The sequence below is a fragment of the Stegostoma tigrinum genome, chromosome 20 (genome assembly GCF_030684315.1).
Source record: "Stegostoma tigrinum isolate sSteTig4 chromosome 20, sSteTig4.hap1, whole genome shotgun sequence".
NCBI classification, from domain to species: Eukaryota; Metazoa; Chordata; class Chondrichthyes; order Orectolobiformes; family Stegostomatidae; genus Stegostoma; species Stegostoma tigrinum.
This window is the reverse complement of record NC_081373.1, coordinates 50903773-50924443: the sequence shown is the minus strand read 5'-3', so window position 1 is coordinate 50924443 and position 20671 is coordinate 50903773. Positions and strand designations below refer to the sequence as shown.

The following is a 20671-nucleotide window of genomic DNA, read 5'->3' as shown; positions in this document are numbered from 1 at the left end:
TGTGGGCATGAGTAGCTTTCTGACCGAAATGTAGATGTGATGTGTGAGGCATGGCATTGTCCATCTAATACAGTGTTTGAAACTGCAGGTCCCCAGACCCCATGTGAACAGACGGATATACGGACAGCCATTGTAGCAGATCATCTCGGGTTGAGTTGGACAGGTAAGACACACCTTTCACTGTCTTTTCTCACCCCTCAAGAAAAATAAAAAGCACTTTTAAATTGCTGGTTCCTAAAGTCAATGCAGGACATTTGTCATAGATCCATTGTTATATGTCCATGTAATATGAATCATTGGTCAGTTATCATAGAACGGTTATTATGGATTCATCGTCATAGACCATTATCAGCGATCCATTTTCAATGATCCCCGATCAATGGCCCATCATCATAGATCTGCTACCATGGATCTGTGAAAGCCCAACTGCAATTTAGAGTGGTTGCAACTGGCAAGAGAAGTCGATAAAGCTCTTTTATGTTCTACCTGATCCAGGATATTATTGACAGAGGTATGGAATGCAAAACAAAAGAAACAATGCTAAATCTTTATGAATGCATTGTATTGAACATCCAGAGGAGTACTGTGCTCAGTTCTGGATGTTGTTCATTAGCAATAGACGAAGCCCTTGGAGATGAACTCTGTCATTTCCTAGGCTGTGACAAGGGATGTGAAGCTGGAGTTAGAATCCCTGCGGTGTAGAAACAGGCCCTTCACCCTAACAAGTCCACACTGACCCTTGGAGCATCCCACCCAGACCCATCCTCGTATAACTCACCTAATCTACAGACCCCTGAACACTACAGGCAATTTAGCATGGCCAATCCATCTAACCTGCACATCTTTGGACTGTGGGGGGAAACCCACGCGGACATGGGGAGAATGTGCAAACTGCACACAGACAGTCGCGCGAGGGTGGTATCGAATCCAGGTCCCTGGCACTGTGAGGCAGCAGTGCTAACCACTGAGTCACAGTGTTGCCCTGTTGTCTTGCAAGTTGAAGAAATTTGTTGCTCATTTTCTCCAGGATATGGAAAATTAAGAGGAGATTTAACAGAGATGTACAGATGTTATTATTGAATAAGTAACTGTTTTCTCTTTCTGTTTCATGGGAGGTGAGCATCTTCGCTGGCATTTTTGATTCCCATCCCTAAGTTCCTCTTGCAAAAGTGGTGATGAGATGTTGAGTTGAACCACTGCAGTGCTTGGGGTGTAGGTGCACCCAGAGTTCTGTTAGGAAGGGAGTGCCAGGATTTTGATATATAGGTGAAGGAATGTTGATATATTTTCAGGTTAGGATGGTGCGCGGCCTGGTGCAGGAGGCCGTGTTCCCATGCCTCTGATGTCCCTGTCCTCCTAGGTAGTAGAGATGGTGTTGTTGAAGGAGCTTTGCCAAGTTTTGCAGTGCATCTTTTAGGCAGTGCACACAGCTAATGCTGTATGCCAGCGCGGAGTAAGTGAATGCTTAGGTTGATGTATAGTTCTCCAGTCAAGCGGGCTGCTTTGCCCTGGACGGTGTCAAGCTTCTTGAGTGTTGTTGGGGCTGCACTCATCCAGGCAAGTGGGGAGTAATCCATTACAATCCTGACTTGTGCCTTGTGGACAGTGGATAGACTTTGCGGAGTCAAGAAGTGAGTTAGTCACTGCAGGATTCCCAGCCTCTGACCTACTCTTGTAGCCACTGTGTTTATGTGGCGGTAAATGATTCTTGATGTCTGGTAGTGGGCAAGAGCTGTCTACTAACCACATGCCACACCCCTGCTCTACCTTTGACTGTCAAAGTTCCATATTGGATGAACAAAACTGGGCATCATTGGAGAATAGTTTGGGACAGGATGACAGTGCAGCTGATGCAAGTTTTAGATCATATTATCACCCCTAACCAATCAAAAACCTCTGATACAATGATGAGAAAGATGACTGAAGCAGATTTTCCAATATCCAATATTTTCCAATATGGCTGCACATGCTGCTGCACATCTTTGGATATTTGATATTGGAATAGTGTAAGTGGTAACATTGTGCTCTTCCAACAGCCCTCTAAGTCAGTGCACAGGAGAACCCAAGCACAATGAGAATTATAAGGCAAAGGGACGTCTCATGCCTTGCTCTCATTAGACTGTTCCACCTGTGTATTATATGAAGAAAAACCTAGCAATTGACAAAGGCATGGCTTAGGATGGTGTTGGACACCCGTCATTAGTGCTATTGATTTTGGAACCAAAGAGCTTAGGATCAAGCATCCTGCTGCCTAGTTTTCCCTAGGGAAAGGTGAGGAAGGAGAACCTGCTTTGATGTACCAGTACTCACCAGTTTCATTGGTATTTCTCAGCATGGCTGTGAAGATGCAAGTTTCAAGCCTGTGGTGAGCTTGATTTCCATCTTGCTGTTTGGAGCATGCCCATCCAATAGCTTCCTGCACTGAGTCAGGACTGTCACAGTCGGCCTGAGTGAAGAGGAGCCTCGGGAGGATAAGCTTTCCTCAGCATTTCCATGCTTGGAGCCAAGTCTACGTGAAAGTCTGCAGAATATTTACAGTTGAGATATTGTGCCCTGCAGGATGACCCATTGAACAAGTTCCAACGCCCTGAGGACCCATCACACTTGTAACACTTTTAATTATGAAGGAGAAATAACCAATAAAATGATGCATTCCCCACCATAAATTACTTGGACATTCAATAGTTGTTGCTCCGCTTCCAAGATCAATACTTCCCTGCCATTAACATTTCCCAAGGATAAAGTGAGGTAAATGAGAGGGACAATTACTGCCAAGAGACACAGCAAACTCTCTGTTCTTCAAAATCCCACTGTGCAATCTTGAATTAAACAAATCAGATGGGCAAGGATAATATGGAACACAAATTTGTAATTTGCATTGAAGAACCTACCTGGGAATAGGCTGCTTTAAATCTGAGTAATGTATAATGAGGGAGGATCAGTAAGAGATCTCACAGTTATGAATCCTCTAGCAGTAGTAATCACAATGTAGTAGAATTTCAAATTTATTTTGAGGGAGAGCGACTCGAGTCTGAAACCAGTGTCTTCAAGGTAAATAAGACCAATTACAGAGGTATGAAGAAATAGTTTCTAAAGCAGACTGGGAAGTAAACAAAAGGAAGGTCAGTAGATGAACAGTGGCAGATATTTCAAAACGCTCAGCAAGAATTTATTCTGGTCTAAAAAGAAGGATGGACCTCCTATGGTTGACAGAGACAATCAGTCAATAACTAATGCCCACCATGCAGCAAAAACTAGACCAAAGGATTGAGAGTTTCGTTAAATAGCAGTTGATGTTTGAAAATTGATTATGAATGTTAATTTGCAAGAAACATCGAAACAAACAGCAAGAGGTTTTACCGGAGAAGAATCATTAAAAGAAGCATGGGATCCTCACAGGATGCAACTAGGGAGTTGATAACGGGGAAATTGCTGATAAAATTAAACCAGTTATCCCAATGGAGGAGGTTGTAAACATCCCAAATATATATTCGATAAGGCAGAGTGCTAATGGGAAGAAAGACTATTACGAGGAACAAAGGATTTGGGAAACACCAAGTCATAGCATTGTACAGTCTGGAAACAGACCCTTCAGTCCAGTTGTCCATGCTGACCAGATATTCTGTATAAATCTATTCCCTTTTCTAGCATTTAGCCCATAACCTTCTAAACCCTTCCTATACATGTACCATCCAGATGCCTTTTAAATGTTGTAATTGTACCAGCCCCCACCACACCCTCTGGTAGTTCACTGCATACCCACACCACCTTCTGTGTGAAAACGTTGCCCCTTAGGTCCCTTTCAGATCTTTCCCCTCTCACCTATGCCCTCTATTTTGAACTCACCTACCCTGGGGAAGAGACCTTGTCTATTTACCCTATCCGTGCCCCTTGTGATTTTATAAACCTCCATAAGTTCATTTCTCAGCCTCCAATGCTCCAGGGAAAATAGCCCCAGCCTATTCAGCATCTCCCAAAGCTCAAACCCTCCAACATTGGCCAATTGGCAACATTGGCCAATAAAGCCAAGGATATAAACACCTTCTTTACTATCCTGCCCACCTACCACTCCACTTTCATGAAAGTATGAAACTGCACTCCAAGATCTCTTTGTTCAGCAACACTCCACAGGACCTTACCATTGCATGTATAAGTCCTGCCCCAATTTGCCTGTTCAAAATGCAGCACCTCACATTTATCTAAATTAAATAAATGGGACTGAAAGCAGAGAAGTCACCAGGCCCTGATAGCCTGCATCTGAGGGTTTTAAAGGACGTGGCTGCAGTGATAATGGAGGAATTGGTTAAAATATTTCAGAACTCATTGCATTCTGGAAGAGTTCCAGTGAATTGGGAAGCTGTTGATGTGATACCCCTGTTCGATGAGAGAGGGATTCAGAAAGCAGGCACTAGAGTCAGGGGCACAGGTAGGCATTTCTGTGGCTGCAAGCGAGACTCCAGGATGGTGTGTTGCCTCCCTGGTGCCAAGGTGAAGGACATCTCTGAGCAGGCACAGGATATCCTGAACAAAGAGGGTGAGCAGCCAGAGGCTGTGGTCCATATTGGTACCAGTGACATGGGCAGAAAGAGAGATGAGCATAAGGAGTTCAGGGAGTCAGGTAGAATGTTGAAAAGCAGGATCTATAGAATTGTAATCTCAGTATTACTTCCTGTGCCACATGCCAGTGAGGCTAGAAGTAGGAAGTACAGTTAAATATGTGGCTAAAGAGCTGGTGTAGGAGGGAGGGATTCAGGTATGTGGATCATTGAGATGTCTTCTGGGTGCGGGTGAGATCTGTACATGAAGGTCAGGTTGCACCTAAATGGGAGGGGCACCAATATCCTGGCAGGGGGGTTTGCTAGTGAAACTCAGGAGGATTGAAACTGATGTGGAGGGGGAGGACCAGAGCACTAGGTCAGCAAATAAAATGACTGAAGAGGAGCCAGTGACTAAGAGTAAGAGGTGATTTGAAGTGTATTTGTTTTAAGCAAAGACTATGAGATGTAAGGCAGATGAGTTTAGAGCTTGCGTTAGTTCATAGAACTATGTTTTGTAGCAATTACAGAGACTTGGTTGAGAGAGAGAGAGAGACAAGACTGGCGGCTTAACGTTCTGGGATTTGGATGTTTCAAGCGAGATGGAGCGGGATATAAAAGAGTTTGGGAGTTGTGTTACTGATAAGGGTGAATATCACAGTTGTACAGAGAGGGGGCATCTTGGAGGGGTCAACCAACGAGGCTGTATGGGCAGTTTTAAGAGTAGGAAGGGTGCAATCACTTTGGGATTGTACTGCAGGCATCCCACAGCCAGCCGGGGATAGAGGAATAGAAATGTAGACAGTTCATGGAAACATGTAAAAATAACAGCGTTGTTGTGATGGGTGATTTTAACATCTCCTGTATCGACCTGGACTCGCTTAGTGTCAAAGGTTAGGATTGGGGGGAGTCTGTTAGATGTGTCCAGGACAATTTTTTTGAAGCAATGTGTAGAAAGTCCAAATCAGGAAGGGGCCATACTAGACCTGGTATTTGGGAATGAACACGGTAAGGTGATCAGTGTTTCAGTAGGGGAAGCAGTTCAGGAACGGCGAGTTATTTACAGATAAGGATAAGAGTAGTCCCTGGGTAAAAGTATTAAATTGGGGGAGGGATAACTACCACAATTTAAGGGAGGGTCGGGGGAGTGGTTTTGAGAGTAAATCCACATCTGGCATGTGGGAAACTTTCAAAGGCCTGTTCATTACAGTTCAGGACCAGCATGTCCCTGTGAAAATGAAGGATAAGGATGGCAAGATTTGGGATCCTTGGATAACAAGGGGTAAGTTTAAATGAAATGTGCGAGGTGTGTTTTTTACATAGACCCTGATAAGTTCTTGGAATGTGCTACCAGAGGAGTTGGTGGAGGTAGATACATTAGCAACATTTAAGAGGCATCTTGACAGATACATGAACAGGCAGCGCATACAGGGATATGGACCACATGGAGACAAAAGATTTTAAGTTTAGAAAGGCATCATGTGTCAGTGTAGTCTTGGTGTGCCAAAGGGCCTGGCCCTGTAATGTACTGTTCTTTGAGGATATATAATAAATCGAGTTGACAAAGGGAAACCAGTAGGTACAGCATATTTGGATTTACAGAAGACATTCAATAAGATACCAAAATACAGATTGTTGCAAAAAGTAGGAGCTCACGCTGTTGAGGGTAATTGAGGATTAGTTAGCACACAGAAAACAGAGAGTTGGGATTAATGGGTCTTTTTAGCTTGGAAAGACAGAACTAGGGGAATTTGACAAGCGCCAAACCCAGGGCCTCGGTTGTATATTGTGTATGGTAATGACTTGGAGGAAGGGGGAAGGTGAAGTATATACAAATTTGTTGATATGAAAATAGATGGAGGAGGTATTGTGATAAGGACATAAGGAATTTGAAGGGGATGTAGACATGTTGAGTAAATGAGCAAAAACATGGTAAATGGAGTTAATGTAGGAAAGTGTGAAGTTAAGCACTTTGGTAGAATGAGCCAAAAGGCAGACTATTTTAATGGGAGAGAAACTCCATAAAACGGCAGCACTTAGGGGTGTTCTTGTGCATAAAATACAAGACGTTAGCACACAGGTACAGCAAGTAATTAAGAATGCAGATTGAATTTTGAACTTTATTGCTGCGGGGCTGGAGTTTAAAGACAGGATGCCTTGTTCCAGATGGACAGGAGACGTTACTGAGACCACACCTGGAGCACAATATACTGTTTTGGTCTCTGTATTTAAGAAAGCAGATATTGGAATTAGAGATAGTTCACTGTACTGATTCCTGAGACAATGAGATGGGCTTATCAAGAACAGCAAACAGGTTAGGTCTTTATTCAAAAGAGCTAAGAAGAACGAGGTTTGATCTTATTGAAGTATACAAGATTCTGAGGAGGCAGGGTAAATATTAAGATTGTTCTACTCATTGCTGAATAACAAACTAGGGGACATGGTTCACGTCCACTTGCTCAAAGCCAGCTCGGGATGGGCAATAGGTGCTGGCCACAAGGGTATTAGAAAAAGATAGTTACAGAATAAAGGCAAATTAATTTAAAACTGAGGTGCGAAGGAGTTTCTCCTCCGAGAGGTTAATGAATTCTCTAATCCAGACAGTTGTGAAGTCTCGATCGCTGAATGTATTCGAAGAGGACGTGGATAGATTTTTGAAGTATTGAGGCGAAGAGAGGAGCTGGTATAAGAGGGGGGTTGAGGCCTAGGTCAGACCAGCCACGATCTTGTCGAACTGCAGGAGAGGCTCGGGGGATCAAATGGCCTTCTCTTGTGCCAATTGTTTATGAATCTCTGAAACGCACAGGCAGGATCACAATTTTTAAAATAACAATGAAAGATAGCAATTTCAAAAAAATAGCACACCCCTACTCTTACCTTAACCTGTACTGGAACCCAGTATTCTCTGCTTCATTGGAAGGCCAGTTTCCTGTTAAGCCAAAGTCCTGATGAAGGGTTTTGGCCCAAAACGTTGACTTTCCTGCTCCTCAGATACTGAACGCCATTGGTTGGAAGAGGAGATATGCTCAGATTGATACAGGGGCCCGGAAAAAGTCACCTGATGGAACCAACATCTGATATTAAAACAATGTTCTTGTCTTCTGTTACTTCACCAAAAGAGGAAGCTGTTTGACCTTTGTGTCATCGTTAAAACCTGCCTTTAAGACAAGCAATTCAAAAAATAACTCAATAACTGAATGATGCCCAACCCTCCAACTTCAGGGGCTCTGTCTAATTGATTCCAATGGATCAGACAAAAGTGATCATAAGAACACAAGAATTAGGAGCAAAACTAGGCTAGAGTCTCATCTGCTTTCTCCCCATAGCTGCTGCCAGACCTAGAACACAGAACAGTACAGGCCCTTCGGCCCACGATGTTGTGCTGACCTATTATCCTACTCGAAGATCAAACTAACCTGCATTCCCTACATTTTACTATCCTCCATGTGCCTATCCAAGAGTCGCTTAAATGTCCCTAAGTTTCTGACTCCGCTACCACTGCTGGGACTGCATTCCATGCACCCACCACTCTCTGTGTAGAGAAAAGACCTGCTGAGTTGTGTTGGCAGTTTCTGTTTTTCCAGCAGAATTCGGCTTTTTCACCCCTCAGACTTTCTGTGTCACTCACTAAGATGCCTGATCTGACTGTGACCTTAACTCCATTTCCCTGCTGGCCCCCCATAACCCATCCAAGACCTGCACCATTCTGATTTGGAATTGCAATGCTGTCCTCATATTGTCACCAGGTTGACAAACCTGGATCTCTCCCTCCCCCAGCCACTAATAGTACATCCAGGACATGAACTGTAGCTGTTCATCACTGGCTTCTCAAGACTCACTAAGGGTGGGCAACAAATGTTGGCCTCATCAGTGATGGGCACATTCCCAAGAATAAATAAATATAAAACACAAAAAAAAACCCAACAGATATGACTTCCTGTTTGTTGTCTCATTCACCCAGTGTTTCTATGTTAAAAAGTGAAGCTAAGGCCTTCAATAACATTGTCTTTCTCTGCAAGATTCAACTTTCTGAGCACCATATCAGGAATATACATTATTCTAAGAAATACACTGCACCAAATTGACAAGGCTTCTTTGACACTAATTCTCAATCACGCACCTTCCTCTGCTGAAAAGAGCAAGTGCATTAGCCCACTATCACCTTCAAGTTCCCCTCCAAGTCAGACATCACCCTGACTTAAAGATATATTGCCGTTCCTTCATCATCGCAGAGCAGCATTCAGAGATTATTACTATCCCAGTTGATGGTAATACTGGACCAGTCAATCCCTGATTTAGTGGATCTTATATTTAATCTTTGTAGTTGGTTAGCATGGTGGCTAGTCACTGGAATATATTCACAGGAGGTTGTAGATGTTCTTTAACTACAGAATATAAATTTGTTATACAAAGACAAAGTTTGTGCACATAGTGCAGTTTGAAGTATCTTAATATAAACAACAAAATGAGCAAGATTCCATCACTTGGTCTGTGGCAGAGGCTACACTAACTGGCCTGTAGGAATAAATGATGCGACAGTAATATGTAGATGGCCTATTCATTCCCACTGTCATGCCCTTGCGGGCTCAAACGTTTCTGCTTCTGGGCCGTTTCTGTTCAAATCCACGCTTTTGATATTGAATGCGGTTCTGGCTCAGGTTCTGGGCTACTTGCCTGGACTGACAGATAATAGCAGGAGTTGCAAGTCTCAGGTGCATTAGACTTGTCAAATGTTGGGTGAGGGGGCAGGGGAATGGGAGGGAGAGAACAGAGCAAGAATTTTGCGAGGTGGCTACTTCACACTATGAAGGTTGGGGAGCGAGAAAGAGATGAGCAATAAAGACTTCGGAAGCAACCTGCACGCGGTTGGGGAGTATTAGGAGCCTCACAGCAGTGATGCTGAGAGGTCAGGAATGCACAGAACGCGGGGTAGAGAGTGACAAAAAACTTGAACTGTGGGAGTTTTTTTTGCCTCTGCGTTCAATAATGACCAGGACCAATGTTCCTTCACTGGCTGTAGTTTGACATTTGGTTTGCAGACATCTGCATTGTTGCAGTGAGGGAAGTAACTTGCATTTTGTGTTCATTGTTCATTGCAGAATTGGCGAGAGAATTGAACTTCTCTGTTGACGACATTAATCAAATTCGGGTTGAAAATCCAAACTCGCTGACCACTCAGAGCTTCATATTGTTGAAGAAGTGGGTCTTTCGAGATGGCAAGGATGCAACAAGTAAGTTTAAAAAATCAGGCCTGTGCTAAAACCCTACAGACTCTATGTTAAATTCAATGCTCAAATCCCTATCAGAAGTTACAATTGAACCTGCTTTCCTCGTCATCCTGAGGTAACGAACCCAAATCTTCGCAACTCGCTGCCTGAGAAGAATCATCCAGTTCTCCGTGAGACTCAGTACCGTTCAGCGTGATCTGAAGGGTTTACTGGAGCTCTGAGAACTGAATTACACATGACCAACAGTTCTGATTTAAGCTCTGTCATCCTGCCACACCCAGTTTTGAATGTGGTGGACAATAAAGCAACCAACAGGAGTGGAACGTTTCAATAACATTCTCATTCCCCCATGGTAGAGGTGCCCTAGCACATTGTTGGGAAAACAAGGCTGGAGCCTTGGTAACCCCTGGCAACCAGACATGCCAACTGATGATCCATCTCGACCACGCCCCGAGGTCCCAGCAGCCCAGAGACTAGGCCTCAACTAACCTGATCGGTTCCTCATGTTATCAAGAAGTGGCTGAAGACATTGGCTGCTGCAAAGGCTTTGGCACTGACCACATTGAGACACCTTGGGCAGAGATTGAAATCGTGAGCCGTGGTGCTACATCTGTCGCCTGATCCAGGCAGATGGGACCCACCACCAACAGGGTAACCGACTCCGACCCTGGGAATCTGCCCCGACCCTGTCCTGACCCAGGCACAAGAGACCTGCCCCGACCTAAAATGGCTCAAAGCCTGTCCACAGCTCCAAAGCACAGGTCAGGAGTGTGATGGAATACTCCCCAATCGTCCATAGAACACACAACATTACAGCGCAGTACAGGCCCTTCGGCCCTCGACATTGCACCGACCTGTGAACCCAATCTAAAGCCCATCTAACCTACACTATTCCATTATCATCCATATGTTTATCCAATGATCATTTAAATGTCCTTAAACTTGGTGAGTCTACTGCTGTTGCAGGCAGGGCATTCCACGCCCTTACTACTCTCTGAGTAAAGAACCTACCTCTGACAACCATCCTATATTTATCACCCTTCAATTTAAAGCTATGTCCCCTCGTGCCAGCCATCACCATCCGGTAAAAAAGGCTCTCACTGTCCACCCTATCTAATCCTCTGATCATCTTGTATGTTTCTACTAAATCACCTCTTAACCTTCTCTCTAATGAAAATAGCCTCAAGTCCCTCAGCCATTCCTCATAAGACCTTCCCTCCATACCAGGCAACATCCTGGTAAATCTCCTCTGCACCGTTTCCAATGCTTCCACATCCTTCCTATAACATTTCCCATCAAAGACCACCCTCTGTCTTCTTTCAGCAAGCCACTTTCCGATCCAAACTGCTATATCTCCCACAATTCCATTCCTCCGCATTTTGTACAATAGCCTATTGTGGGGAACCTTATCGAACGCCTTGCTGAAATCCATATACACCACATCAACCGGTTTACTCTCATCTACCTGTTTGGTCACCTTCTCAAAGAACTCAATAAGGTTTGTGAGGCACGACCTTCCGTTCACAAAACTGTGCTGACTATCCCTAATCAAATTATTCCTTACTAGATGATTATAAATCCTATCTCTTATATACTCTCCAACACTTTACCCACAACCGAAGTAAGGCTCACCGGTCTGTAATTACCAGGATTGTCTCTACTCCCCTTCTTGAACAAGTGGACAACATTTGCTATCCTCCAGTTTTCTGGCACTATTCCTGTAGACAATGACGAGCTAAAGATCAAAGCCAAAGGCTCTGCAATCTCCTCCCTAGCTTCCCAGAGAATCCTAGGATACGTCCCATTCGGCCCAGGGGACTTATCTATTTTCACACCTTCCAGAATTGCTAACACCTCTTCCTTATGAATCTCAATCCTGTCTAGTCCAATAGCCCGAATCTCAATATTCTCCTCGACAACATTGTCTTTTTCCTGTGTGAATACTGACAACAAATATTCATTTAGCACCTCTCCTATCTCTTCAGACTCCGCAGACAACTTCCCACTACTGTCCTTGACTGGCCCTAATCTTACTCTAGTCATTCTTTTATTCCTGATGTAACTATAGAAAGCTTTAGAGTTTTCCTTGCCCTACCTGCCAAAGACTTCTCATGTCGCCTCCTGCCTCTTCTTAGCTTTCTGTTTAGGTTCTTTCAGATGAGCGAAGCTCCAACAACAGTAAAGGAGCTCAACACCATCCAGGATAAACCATCCGGCTTGATTGGCGCACCATCCATTAACCTTCAACATTCACTCTTGATTGACGATGGCTGCAGTGTATACCATACATTGCACTAACTCATCAAGGGTTATTCAACAGCAAATTCTAAATCCTTAACCTCTACCCTCTAGAAGGACAAGAGCAGCAGATGCATAGGAACACTTCCAACTACAAGTTGCCCTGCAGACCACACATTCTCCTGACTTGGCACTTGATCACTAATCCTTCACGGGAGCCAAGTCAGAATCCTGAATACACTCACAGCAGTGTGGCTGCAGTGTGTTGTCATGATTCAAGCAGGTGACTCCCTACAGCTTCTCAAGGAGCATTAGGGGCTGGCTTATATTGTTCTCGAGCTGTGGGATCCCTCGACCACCCTGTCACACTCACAATTGTCTGGGAGCTTTAAACTTTCCTGGCTTCTGGAACCCCTGATGAAGTCCCCAGCTGAGTTAGAATTGGAATCTGTGAAGGTTTCTGACTTTAACAGTTAACCAGGAAAGGTGGGAAGAAATGAAATCTGTCCTAACTCCTGGCTAAGTATAAAAATGATTCCCCAGCCGCTGCTCCAGACACCTCTCCCTCTCTCCCACTGTTGCTGCTTGTTTCTGAGCCCTCCAGCATCCAGAAGTACTGGGAGATGGAGGCAGGGTGAATATGTAGGGGTGAGAGCAGCAATCCCACAGTGATAGTCTCCTCTGTCTCTCATTTTTGCACATGTATCTCATTTATGTACACATGCATGGACACTCATACCCTCATGTTTACACCCTGTCCCCAATTCTCTGACAAATGTTCACTGCCTTGTGCTCTATCTCTATCTCACAGCCCTACCGTAAAACTCAGTGTCTTGATTCATATTGCTGACTGACTGTCATAAAGTTAAAGATCTCAGCAAAAATATCAAGTACGAGTCAGAACCCAAGCTTTTAGAAGTAGCTTTGGCATTGCTGTAAATGTTTGATGAAGGAATTTTTAAAAATAGTTATATGGATAAATATTATCATGTTTTTGTGAAATATGTAATTCTTACATTTTCTTTAGTAACATTTTCAAACTTCAGAAAATGAGAACTGGGCAAAGAAATTCTGATGGTGCTTATTGCAGCTTTTGGGACCCCAGTAGGCACATTGAATGATTACAGGGTGACACGTTTTCACCAGAAAGTAAGGACTGTGAGAAACAGGTACAGGAGGAAGTCACTCACTGCTCTGACATGGATCAGAAGTTCATTTGCCTGCCTTAGATCCATCCCATTGTGTGCACTTGCCTCACAGAGTCTACCAATCTTTACTTCCCACTGCCTCAGAAAAGCAACCAACATAATCAAAGACCCCAACAACCCCATTACACTCTCTTCCACCCTTTTCTGTCCTGCAGAAGATATAAAATTTTGCATTTACGTCCCAATAGATTCAAGAACAGATTCTTCCCCCACTGTTATTAGACTTCTGAAGGGACCTCTCAAGTTTTAAATGTAATGTTGATCTCACTCTCTGTTCACCTTCTCTACAGCCAGAACATTGTATTCCCTGCTCTATTCTGTTACCTTAATGCATTTTGTATGGTACGATTTTCCTGTACTGCGTGCAAAACAAAACTTTTCACTGTACCTAGGGACATGGAACAATAATAAATCAAATCAACTCAAATCCATCTCAGACTTGATGCAATATCTGTAGCTTTTTGAAGCAGTTTAGAAAAGTGCTTCCTGATTCTATTCACAAATGTTCTGTGTTTATAACGGTGTTTTATTATTGTGCCCTTTGTTCTGCATTCCCCAAATTTATCCAATTAATTTAACAGGTGCAAAACTGATTTAATGGTCATTATTGTTCATTTTCACAACACAAGCCTGGTTTAGTTTAAAAACTTGTCATTGGGTGCCCTGTAGGCAATTATTCTGCTGAAGTGAAAGACTGATTTATTTAAAACTGAACACTTGCACTGTGTCCTTGGGTGGGGTTAAGCAAACTCACAAGCTCTTCCCCTTGAATGACTTTACTCCTGTTAATTAGTAGAAATGCAATGCTGATTCTGTCAAAATGTTTTCAGTCATGAAATTGCAGTCAAGATATCCTGGGTTTTTTTTCTGCAGCTGATGTCTTAAGCAGGGTCCTCAAAAAGATTAATCGGATGGACATTGTGACCCTACTCGAAGGACCAATTTTTGACTATGGGAATATCTCAGGCACAAGGAGCTTTGCCGATGATAGCTGCGTGTTCTTGGATCAATCGGATGGTAACTTCACTACCATTTATAGATGCATGATGGAGATAACAGTAAAGACTCCGTGCTGCTTTAAAGAATGCATTGATAATATTTGGGTGTGTTGTAGCTGGAATAGATTCCAATGTGTTGCAGTACTGTGCATTTATGAGTAGATCTGACAATGTTAAGTTGTTGGTGCTGAGTTTCCTGCTGGGAGTGTGTAAGGGATACCCAGAAGAGTGAGCCCCACAGGATCTCCCATCTGTTCGATTTGCAGAATGGGACATACTTTGGGCCCAGCAATCTCCGAATCTCGCTCTCTCTACACACTCCAGCATGTGGAACTGAGAGCTGTAGAGCCAGAAAGTGCCGAATTAAATCCCGATTGCGTTGCAATCTAGTGGTCAATTGCTTAGAGAGCGTAAAATGCCAGTACCCTTACCTTTCCAGCTTTTATTTCTGCTGTTTCAGTTTTCTTCGGATTGTTTTGCACAGATCCAGCTCTTCTGTTGCAGCTTCTTCTTCTTCTGCACTTTGTCACTCATCCTCTCTGAACCTACCTCGGCACCCCTTTCCTGAGCCAAGATCCGACCGTGCCTGCCTTCCTCTCTGCTGACTTTGGGAAGCTCTGCTGATTGTACTCCTCCTGCTGATGACTACATTGGATTTCCCTTTATTGCGACATTCCTGATCCCATTCCAGTCCTTCCCATTCCTCAACTTTTGTATTAGCCCCTTTGTGCATTTAGAACAAAAAGCAGTTTCGATTCATGTGGTGATAATTTCTTTGTCTGCAAGCAAATACGATGTTGATCATTTCAAATCATTTTCTCTCTCTTTTCCTTTTGATCAGTGTGCTTATCTCTGCATTTGTCCTCAAGTTGACCAAAATCTCCTTTCTCACTGCGATCTTCATCGTTGACAAAATCCAGAGGATCTGAAAACTTCTCATAGAAACTTCCTTCTGCATCTTCCTCCCTGTCTTGCTATCACTTACTCATTTTCCTCCTCATCTTGCGGTCAGCTACTCCATTGTTTCCAATCATTCTAGAAATGTGCAGGCCTAAATGTGGTAAATAGTTTGTAAAACCTGAGGACTATTCCAAAAAGTCAAACATGAATGCTGGGCCATGTTAATTTTAAGCATAGTTTCTGTTATTAGTAGCCAGTTATTCATGGATAGTGTAACCCACAGCTGACATGGTACAGGGAATAACAAATGGGCACTGGAAGCCAGCATTCATCTTTATATAAAAACAAACAGCACCAATTTCTAAAGCTTCATGTAAAGTGTTTAAGTAAAATGTGGAAGCAGTTTGCTAACAATAATAATGACAAGATTAAGTTTTATTTAGAGAAATGCAGGGTGTTGTATTTTGGTAAGCCAAGAAAGGGCAGGCTTTACACAGTTAATGGTAGGGCCCTAGATAGTGTTGTCAAACAGAGAGGCTGAGGGGTTTAGTGCATAGTTCCATCAAAGTTGTGCCACAGGTAGAGAGGGTGGTGTACAAGGTGTTTTCTATGCTTGTCTTCATTGGTCAGAGCATTGAGTATGGGATTTGGGATGTCATGTCGAGGTTGTACAGGACACTGGTGAGGCCTCTTTTGGAATACTGCGTACAGTCCTGGTCACACTGCTATGGGAAGAATATTATCAAATTGGAGAGGGTGCAGAAAAGATTTACCAGGATATTGCCAGGAATGGAGGGTTTGAGTTATAAGGAGAGGCTGGATAAGCTGGGAACTTTTTCACTGAATTGTAAGAGGTTGAGGTGTGACCTTAGACAGATTTGTAAAATCATGAGGGGCATAGATAAGGTCAGTAATAAAGTTCTTTTCTCAAGAGTAGGTGAGTTCACAACTTTAATTTTAAGGTGAGAGCAGAAAGAATTAAAAGGGACTGGAGGGGCACCCTTTCACACTGAGGATGGTTTGTATGTGGAATGACCTACCTGAGGAGGTGTTCGGTGCAGATACAGTTACAACAGTTAGAAAACCTTTGGACAGGTACATGAATAGGAAAGTGGAGAGGGATACAGGCCAAATGCAAACAAATAGAACTAGCTTCGTTTGGAAACTTGGTAAGCATAAACGAGTTGGACCAAAGTTTTTGTTTCTGTGCTGTATGATTCTGTGACAACATAGCACCTTTAACAACAAGCAGAAATGCCCTCGGATATTTCAAGCAACGTCATCAAGCAAAAATTGGCACTGGGGCAGAGATGTTCTTGGGATGGGTGATTAAGAAGGTGATCCAAGATGGGGGAGTATTGAGGTGGCTTTTGAAGGGTAGGAGAGAGAGAGATGGAAAGGTTTTGAGAAGGAACTCCAGAACATTGTGCACAGGCAGTGAAAGCCTGGCTGATAGCGTGGAATGTGAATGAGGTAGCATATCCTTAAGGCTGGTGTACACACTGATCCTGAGGTCATGTCATCAGGTGACCAAACAGTGACAGTGGAGAGCAGGAAAGAGAGTAGGTTGTGGATAGGTACTTCAGGACCCATTGGTTTCCTCCGGCTGCGTCACAATAAAACATCCCCTTCTCACCCCTAAAAGTTTAGCTGTTCTCGGAATGTTATTTATTTCTAGTAGCCCCGAAGTGAGAAGAATTACAGCCCCCGGCGAGAGACTGTATGTGCAGGGAGCTTGCAGTTAGTACTCTGTTCTGGCTCACTACAAAACTCTGCCACACTTGCTATCTGCCATCGTCAGGATTTACCTGATTGGCTTCCTTGGCAAGCTACCTGCCGTGACTGTCAACTCCTGAGCTGGGACCCAAACCTGCAGCCCTTGCCCCGTGGTCACCTCTTTGACCCAAAGCTGCTGTCACTGCCTGCCATTGCAGCCTGCTCAACCAGAGCAAACTCTTCACCATTGACCTATTTTGTGGACTCACAGAGGACACGCCTGCAATTTAGCGTGGCTCAGGGCCACGCTCCTTTCCACACGGGGTGCCAAGCGTGGGGAGAAACGTGATCAGCCAGGCACAATGTGGGCACAGCTGAATGGCATTGGAGGGCCTTGATGCCACTCCAGCTGTCAGCAGCGCCAGCCTGAACCAAGCTGGCCACTTGGCAAACGCCTTAGATATGGATGGGTGAGAGGGGATTGCACTGCAAACATCACGACCCACAGCTATATCCCTCCCCTCGTTACCCAGGGAACGGTTGTAGACAGGTATGGGGCATGGGGAGTGGGGTCCTGAGTTGCCCCACATCATTGCCAACCTGTTACCCCTTTGCTGCTCCTCTTGCCCCAAGTCAACTGCAGAAGGGGCAGAATGTTTCCAGCTGCTGCCCTTGAACTAAAGACTCTGTCTGTTCTCAGTCGCTCTGTCCAATCCAATTAATCAATACGTGTGCACCAATGTTTTCCATTCTTAAAAGCTAGAGGCGCCAGGTTAACCAGCTTGATAGCTGCAGCCTTTAATAAAATAATTCAGTAGGCAGCTCCTTTATTTTTAACAACCTGAACACAATTCTATACTGCACTTTCCACATTGTTACTCCCATTCCTTGACATTGGCTACTGGCTTTACACTTCATTGGCCATATTTACTAACTTACAATTACTGTACTGATAAATAATAAAAAGATCACCACCAGGACAAATCTCAGATATTTAATCCCGAAGTACACGCACCAGTCTTCTTCAGATTGATTTATTTGGGTAGCTGAGTTTTGAGGATATAAAAAAGTTAAAGCTAATTTTATTAACAACTAGTGTTATGAACAATTCAGTAATGATTGAATGTTCTAGGAAGCTGTACTGGTAAAGGACAGCATGTGGAAGGGGTCTTACAAATGAGGGTTAAGATGCTTTGTGTGGGCATGATAGTCATGGAATAATACAAAATAATGACTGCCCTTTCACTGCATTGCACAGCGACAGGAAATTCCAATTAACATGGTCTCTCATCCATTGATAAGCAGAGAGCGTCCAATTATTTCTAAGTCCTCTTGAAGTTGCCTGCCATGATATTTGTCTCCAGTAACCGCACTGCCAGTTTGGATTAATTATCGTATAAAATGAATTCTCCCATACTGGGACTCCTTTGCAAAGAAACCAATTTGGAAGAGTAGAATGGTTGATTGCAATGAAACCGTTTCATGCGAGTGTATGTATTTTGTATTAGCCTCTCATCAGTCAGTCCACTCTGTGGATCATAGAACCATTTCCCCGGCTACATTGAGTGTGATACCATTGCCTGTTATGTGTTCGTGCATGTTGTGTGTAGCTTGTGCCATTGTGTTTCACCCACTCAGGTTACCCATCCATTCAAAAGGAGCTGCTGACACCCGCAGGATTGTGCTATGAGCCACCCACCCCTCTCCGATGTGACGATTATTTTAGTAATTTTTCTAGCGTAGGATCGTCCCCCACAACTCCCCGCGAACCAGTCCTGTCTCCAAAAGCAGCTGCACCTTTCATAAAGGCCGAGGACACATCACTGGACAACACTGGCACTGATCGCTCTGTGCTGTGCCAGGTGATGGGCAAAGGGGTCACTTCACAGCAGGGGCAGGTGAATGAGATGGCAGGCAGCGAGCATGAGACTGGGCTTGCGATCACAGAGGCCAGCGCCCTCTGCTTTGCTCGACCTTGCAGTAAAACGCAGCAGGAGGACCACAATCAGTCCCCAGAGGACGGAAGCACGGCCGGACAAGAGACCTCTTCCAGCCAAGTTCAGCAAGAGGAACGGAGTGACTCTGAGGAGCTCGCAAAACTCAAACCGAAAGGCCTGGGCGTTGTTCAGCCAGGTGAAGGTTCAGATGACGAGGTGGTGACAAAAGTAGAAGACCAGAATATACCCCATACTCAGAATTCCCAGAACCAATTTTTTGCAGTTCCAGGTTGGCATAGCGACTCGTCCAGCGTTGACGTGGAGCCACCAACTCCGAGACGCTGTAACCTGAGCACTGACAATCTGGATGAAGACAATGGCAAGTAAGTGGGATATTTGCCACTCTTAATGGTGTTAGGGTGTAGTGAGATGGGCACTGTATGGGCACACACTACTCCCATTCCTTAAACCTGAGCATGTGTCTAAAGGAAAGGGTTTGCATGAAATAACCCCCGTCCATGATCTCCGACCAAGTTACAGACCTTGACAGCCACTGGCATACTTTTGAAATGCCATATCTGGTTCACCCTGGATTCCTACATTTAAAAAGAAAGTTCGTGCAGAGCAAGCTCCTACGTACAGCAGTGTGAGAATGAGTAGAAAATCTCCTTTAGTGATGATGACTGAGGGAGAAACTCATGATCCTCTTTAACATAGGAGCATGGAGTGTCTTCCTGAGAGGGGTCAGGCTCCATTCAAAGTCTCATCTGGTCACCTCTCTACGGGAAGGATGTGATAGCACGAGAGGGGATACAGAGGAGGTTCATCGGGATGTTGCCTGGGATGGAGAAATTGAGTTGTTAGGAGAGACTAGTTCGGCTTGGATTGTTTTCTTTAAAGCAGATAAGACCAAGGGGAGGACACGATTGAGATGTATAAGATTGAGGAGTATGGACCGGGTGAATAGAGAACAACTATTCCCTGTGGTTGAGGGGTCAGTCATAAGAGGATATCACTTTAAGGCAAGCAGCAGTGGATTTGGGGGAGAATATTTTCACTCTGCGGGCAGTGGGAATCTGGAATGCACTGCCTGGGAAGGTAGTGGAGGCTGAAAACCTTACAGACTTTTAAAAAATTTGGATGGGTACTTCAAATATTATAACAGTGAAAGATATGGGACAGGTGCAGGAAATTGGGATTAGTGGACTTTTAGTGGTAGTTATGTTGTTGAAGACTTAATGGGCCAAAGGGCTTTTTCTGCACTATGAGGTCTCTAAAAGGTGGCTCCTCTGACAATGCAGCACCCCCTCAATATGCATGGAGTCTGGCATTCTCGATCTTGCACCTTTGGTGGGAGAGTTCAGACACACCTTCTGATGTACAAGGGAGAATGCTTCTCGCCGCTGAGATTCACCTCCTTTCGTTCTTGCTGTCAAACCCAATTCAAATAGCTTGTATCCAGCTTTTACATGTTGAGAGTCTGTGGTGAAAGCATCGACATGAGTGGTTAATCTTGTTGAAAGGGCCAGAATGGATGGCTATTGTGAGAATTGGGAATATCGCATTGGACCAGTTGGCCTCTTTCTGTGTCTCTGTGACCTTGCTTCTGCAACATTGGGTTGATGGAAGGATCTGGTTATCATGTGAGACTGGGGCTTGGCCTCATTATTGAGGGATATCATTGATTCCAGGCTTTGTTCCCTCTCCTGCCTCATCCACCATTCTCCCAGCTCCCATCACTTCCCCAACGTGCTTCACTCTCTACTATCCCTATGAGTTCCCCTCCGATAGCTGTCTCTTGCCTGATGCTGCCATCCCCGACTTTGGAGATATTTGACACAGATACTGAGGGATTAGACTAAACCAGACATATTTAGTGATCCCCAGCCGACATACGTCACACTCCTGCAC

General features: G+C 44.2%; 1 protein-coding gene across 3 annotated transcripts in view; it reads left to right on the top strand.

Annotated features, from left to right (window-relative positions):
- The window catches only part of ank3b (ankyrin 3b), a 372799-nt gene that overhangs the window by 327192 nt on the left and 24936 nt on the right, over window positions 1-20671 (top strand). For all 3 annotated transcript variants that reach the window (XM_059653155.1, XM_059653157.1, XM_059653156.1), the window contains exons 40-43: window positions 89-163; window positions 9635-9766; window positions 14083-14226; window positions 18462-19143. In XM_059653155.1, the coding sequence (XP_059509138.1) occupies window positions 89-163; window positions 9635-9766; window positions 14083-14226; window positions 18462-19143 (1033 nt within the window). The remainder of the gene's footprint in view (window positions 1-88; window positions 164-9634; window positions 9767-14082; window positions 14227-18461; window positions 19144-20671) is intronic.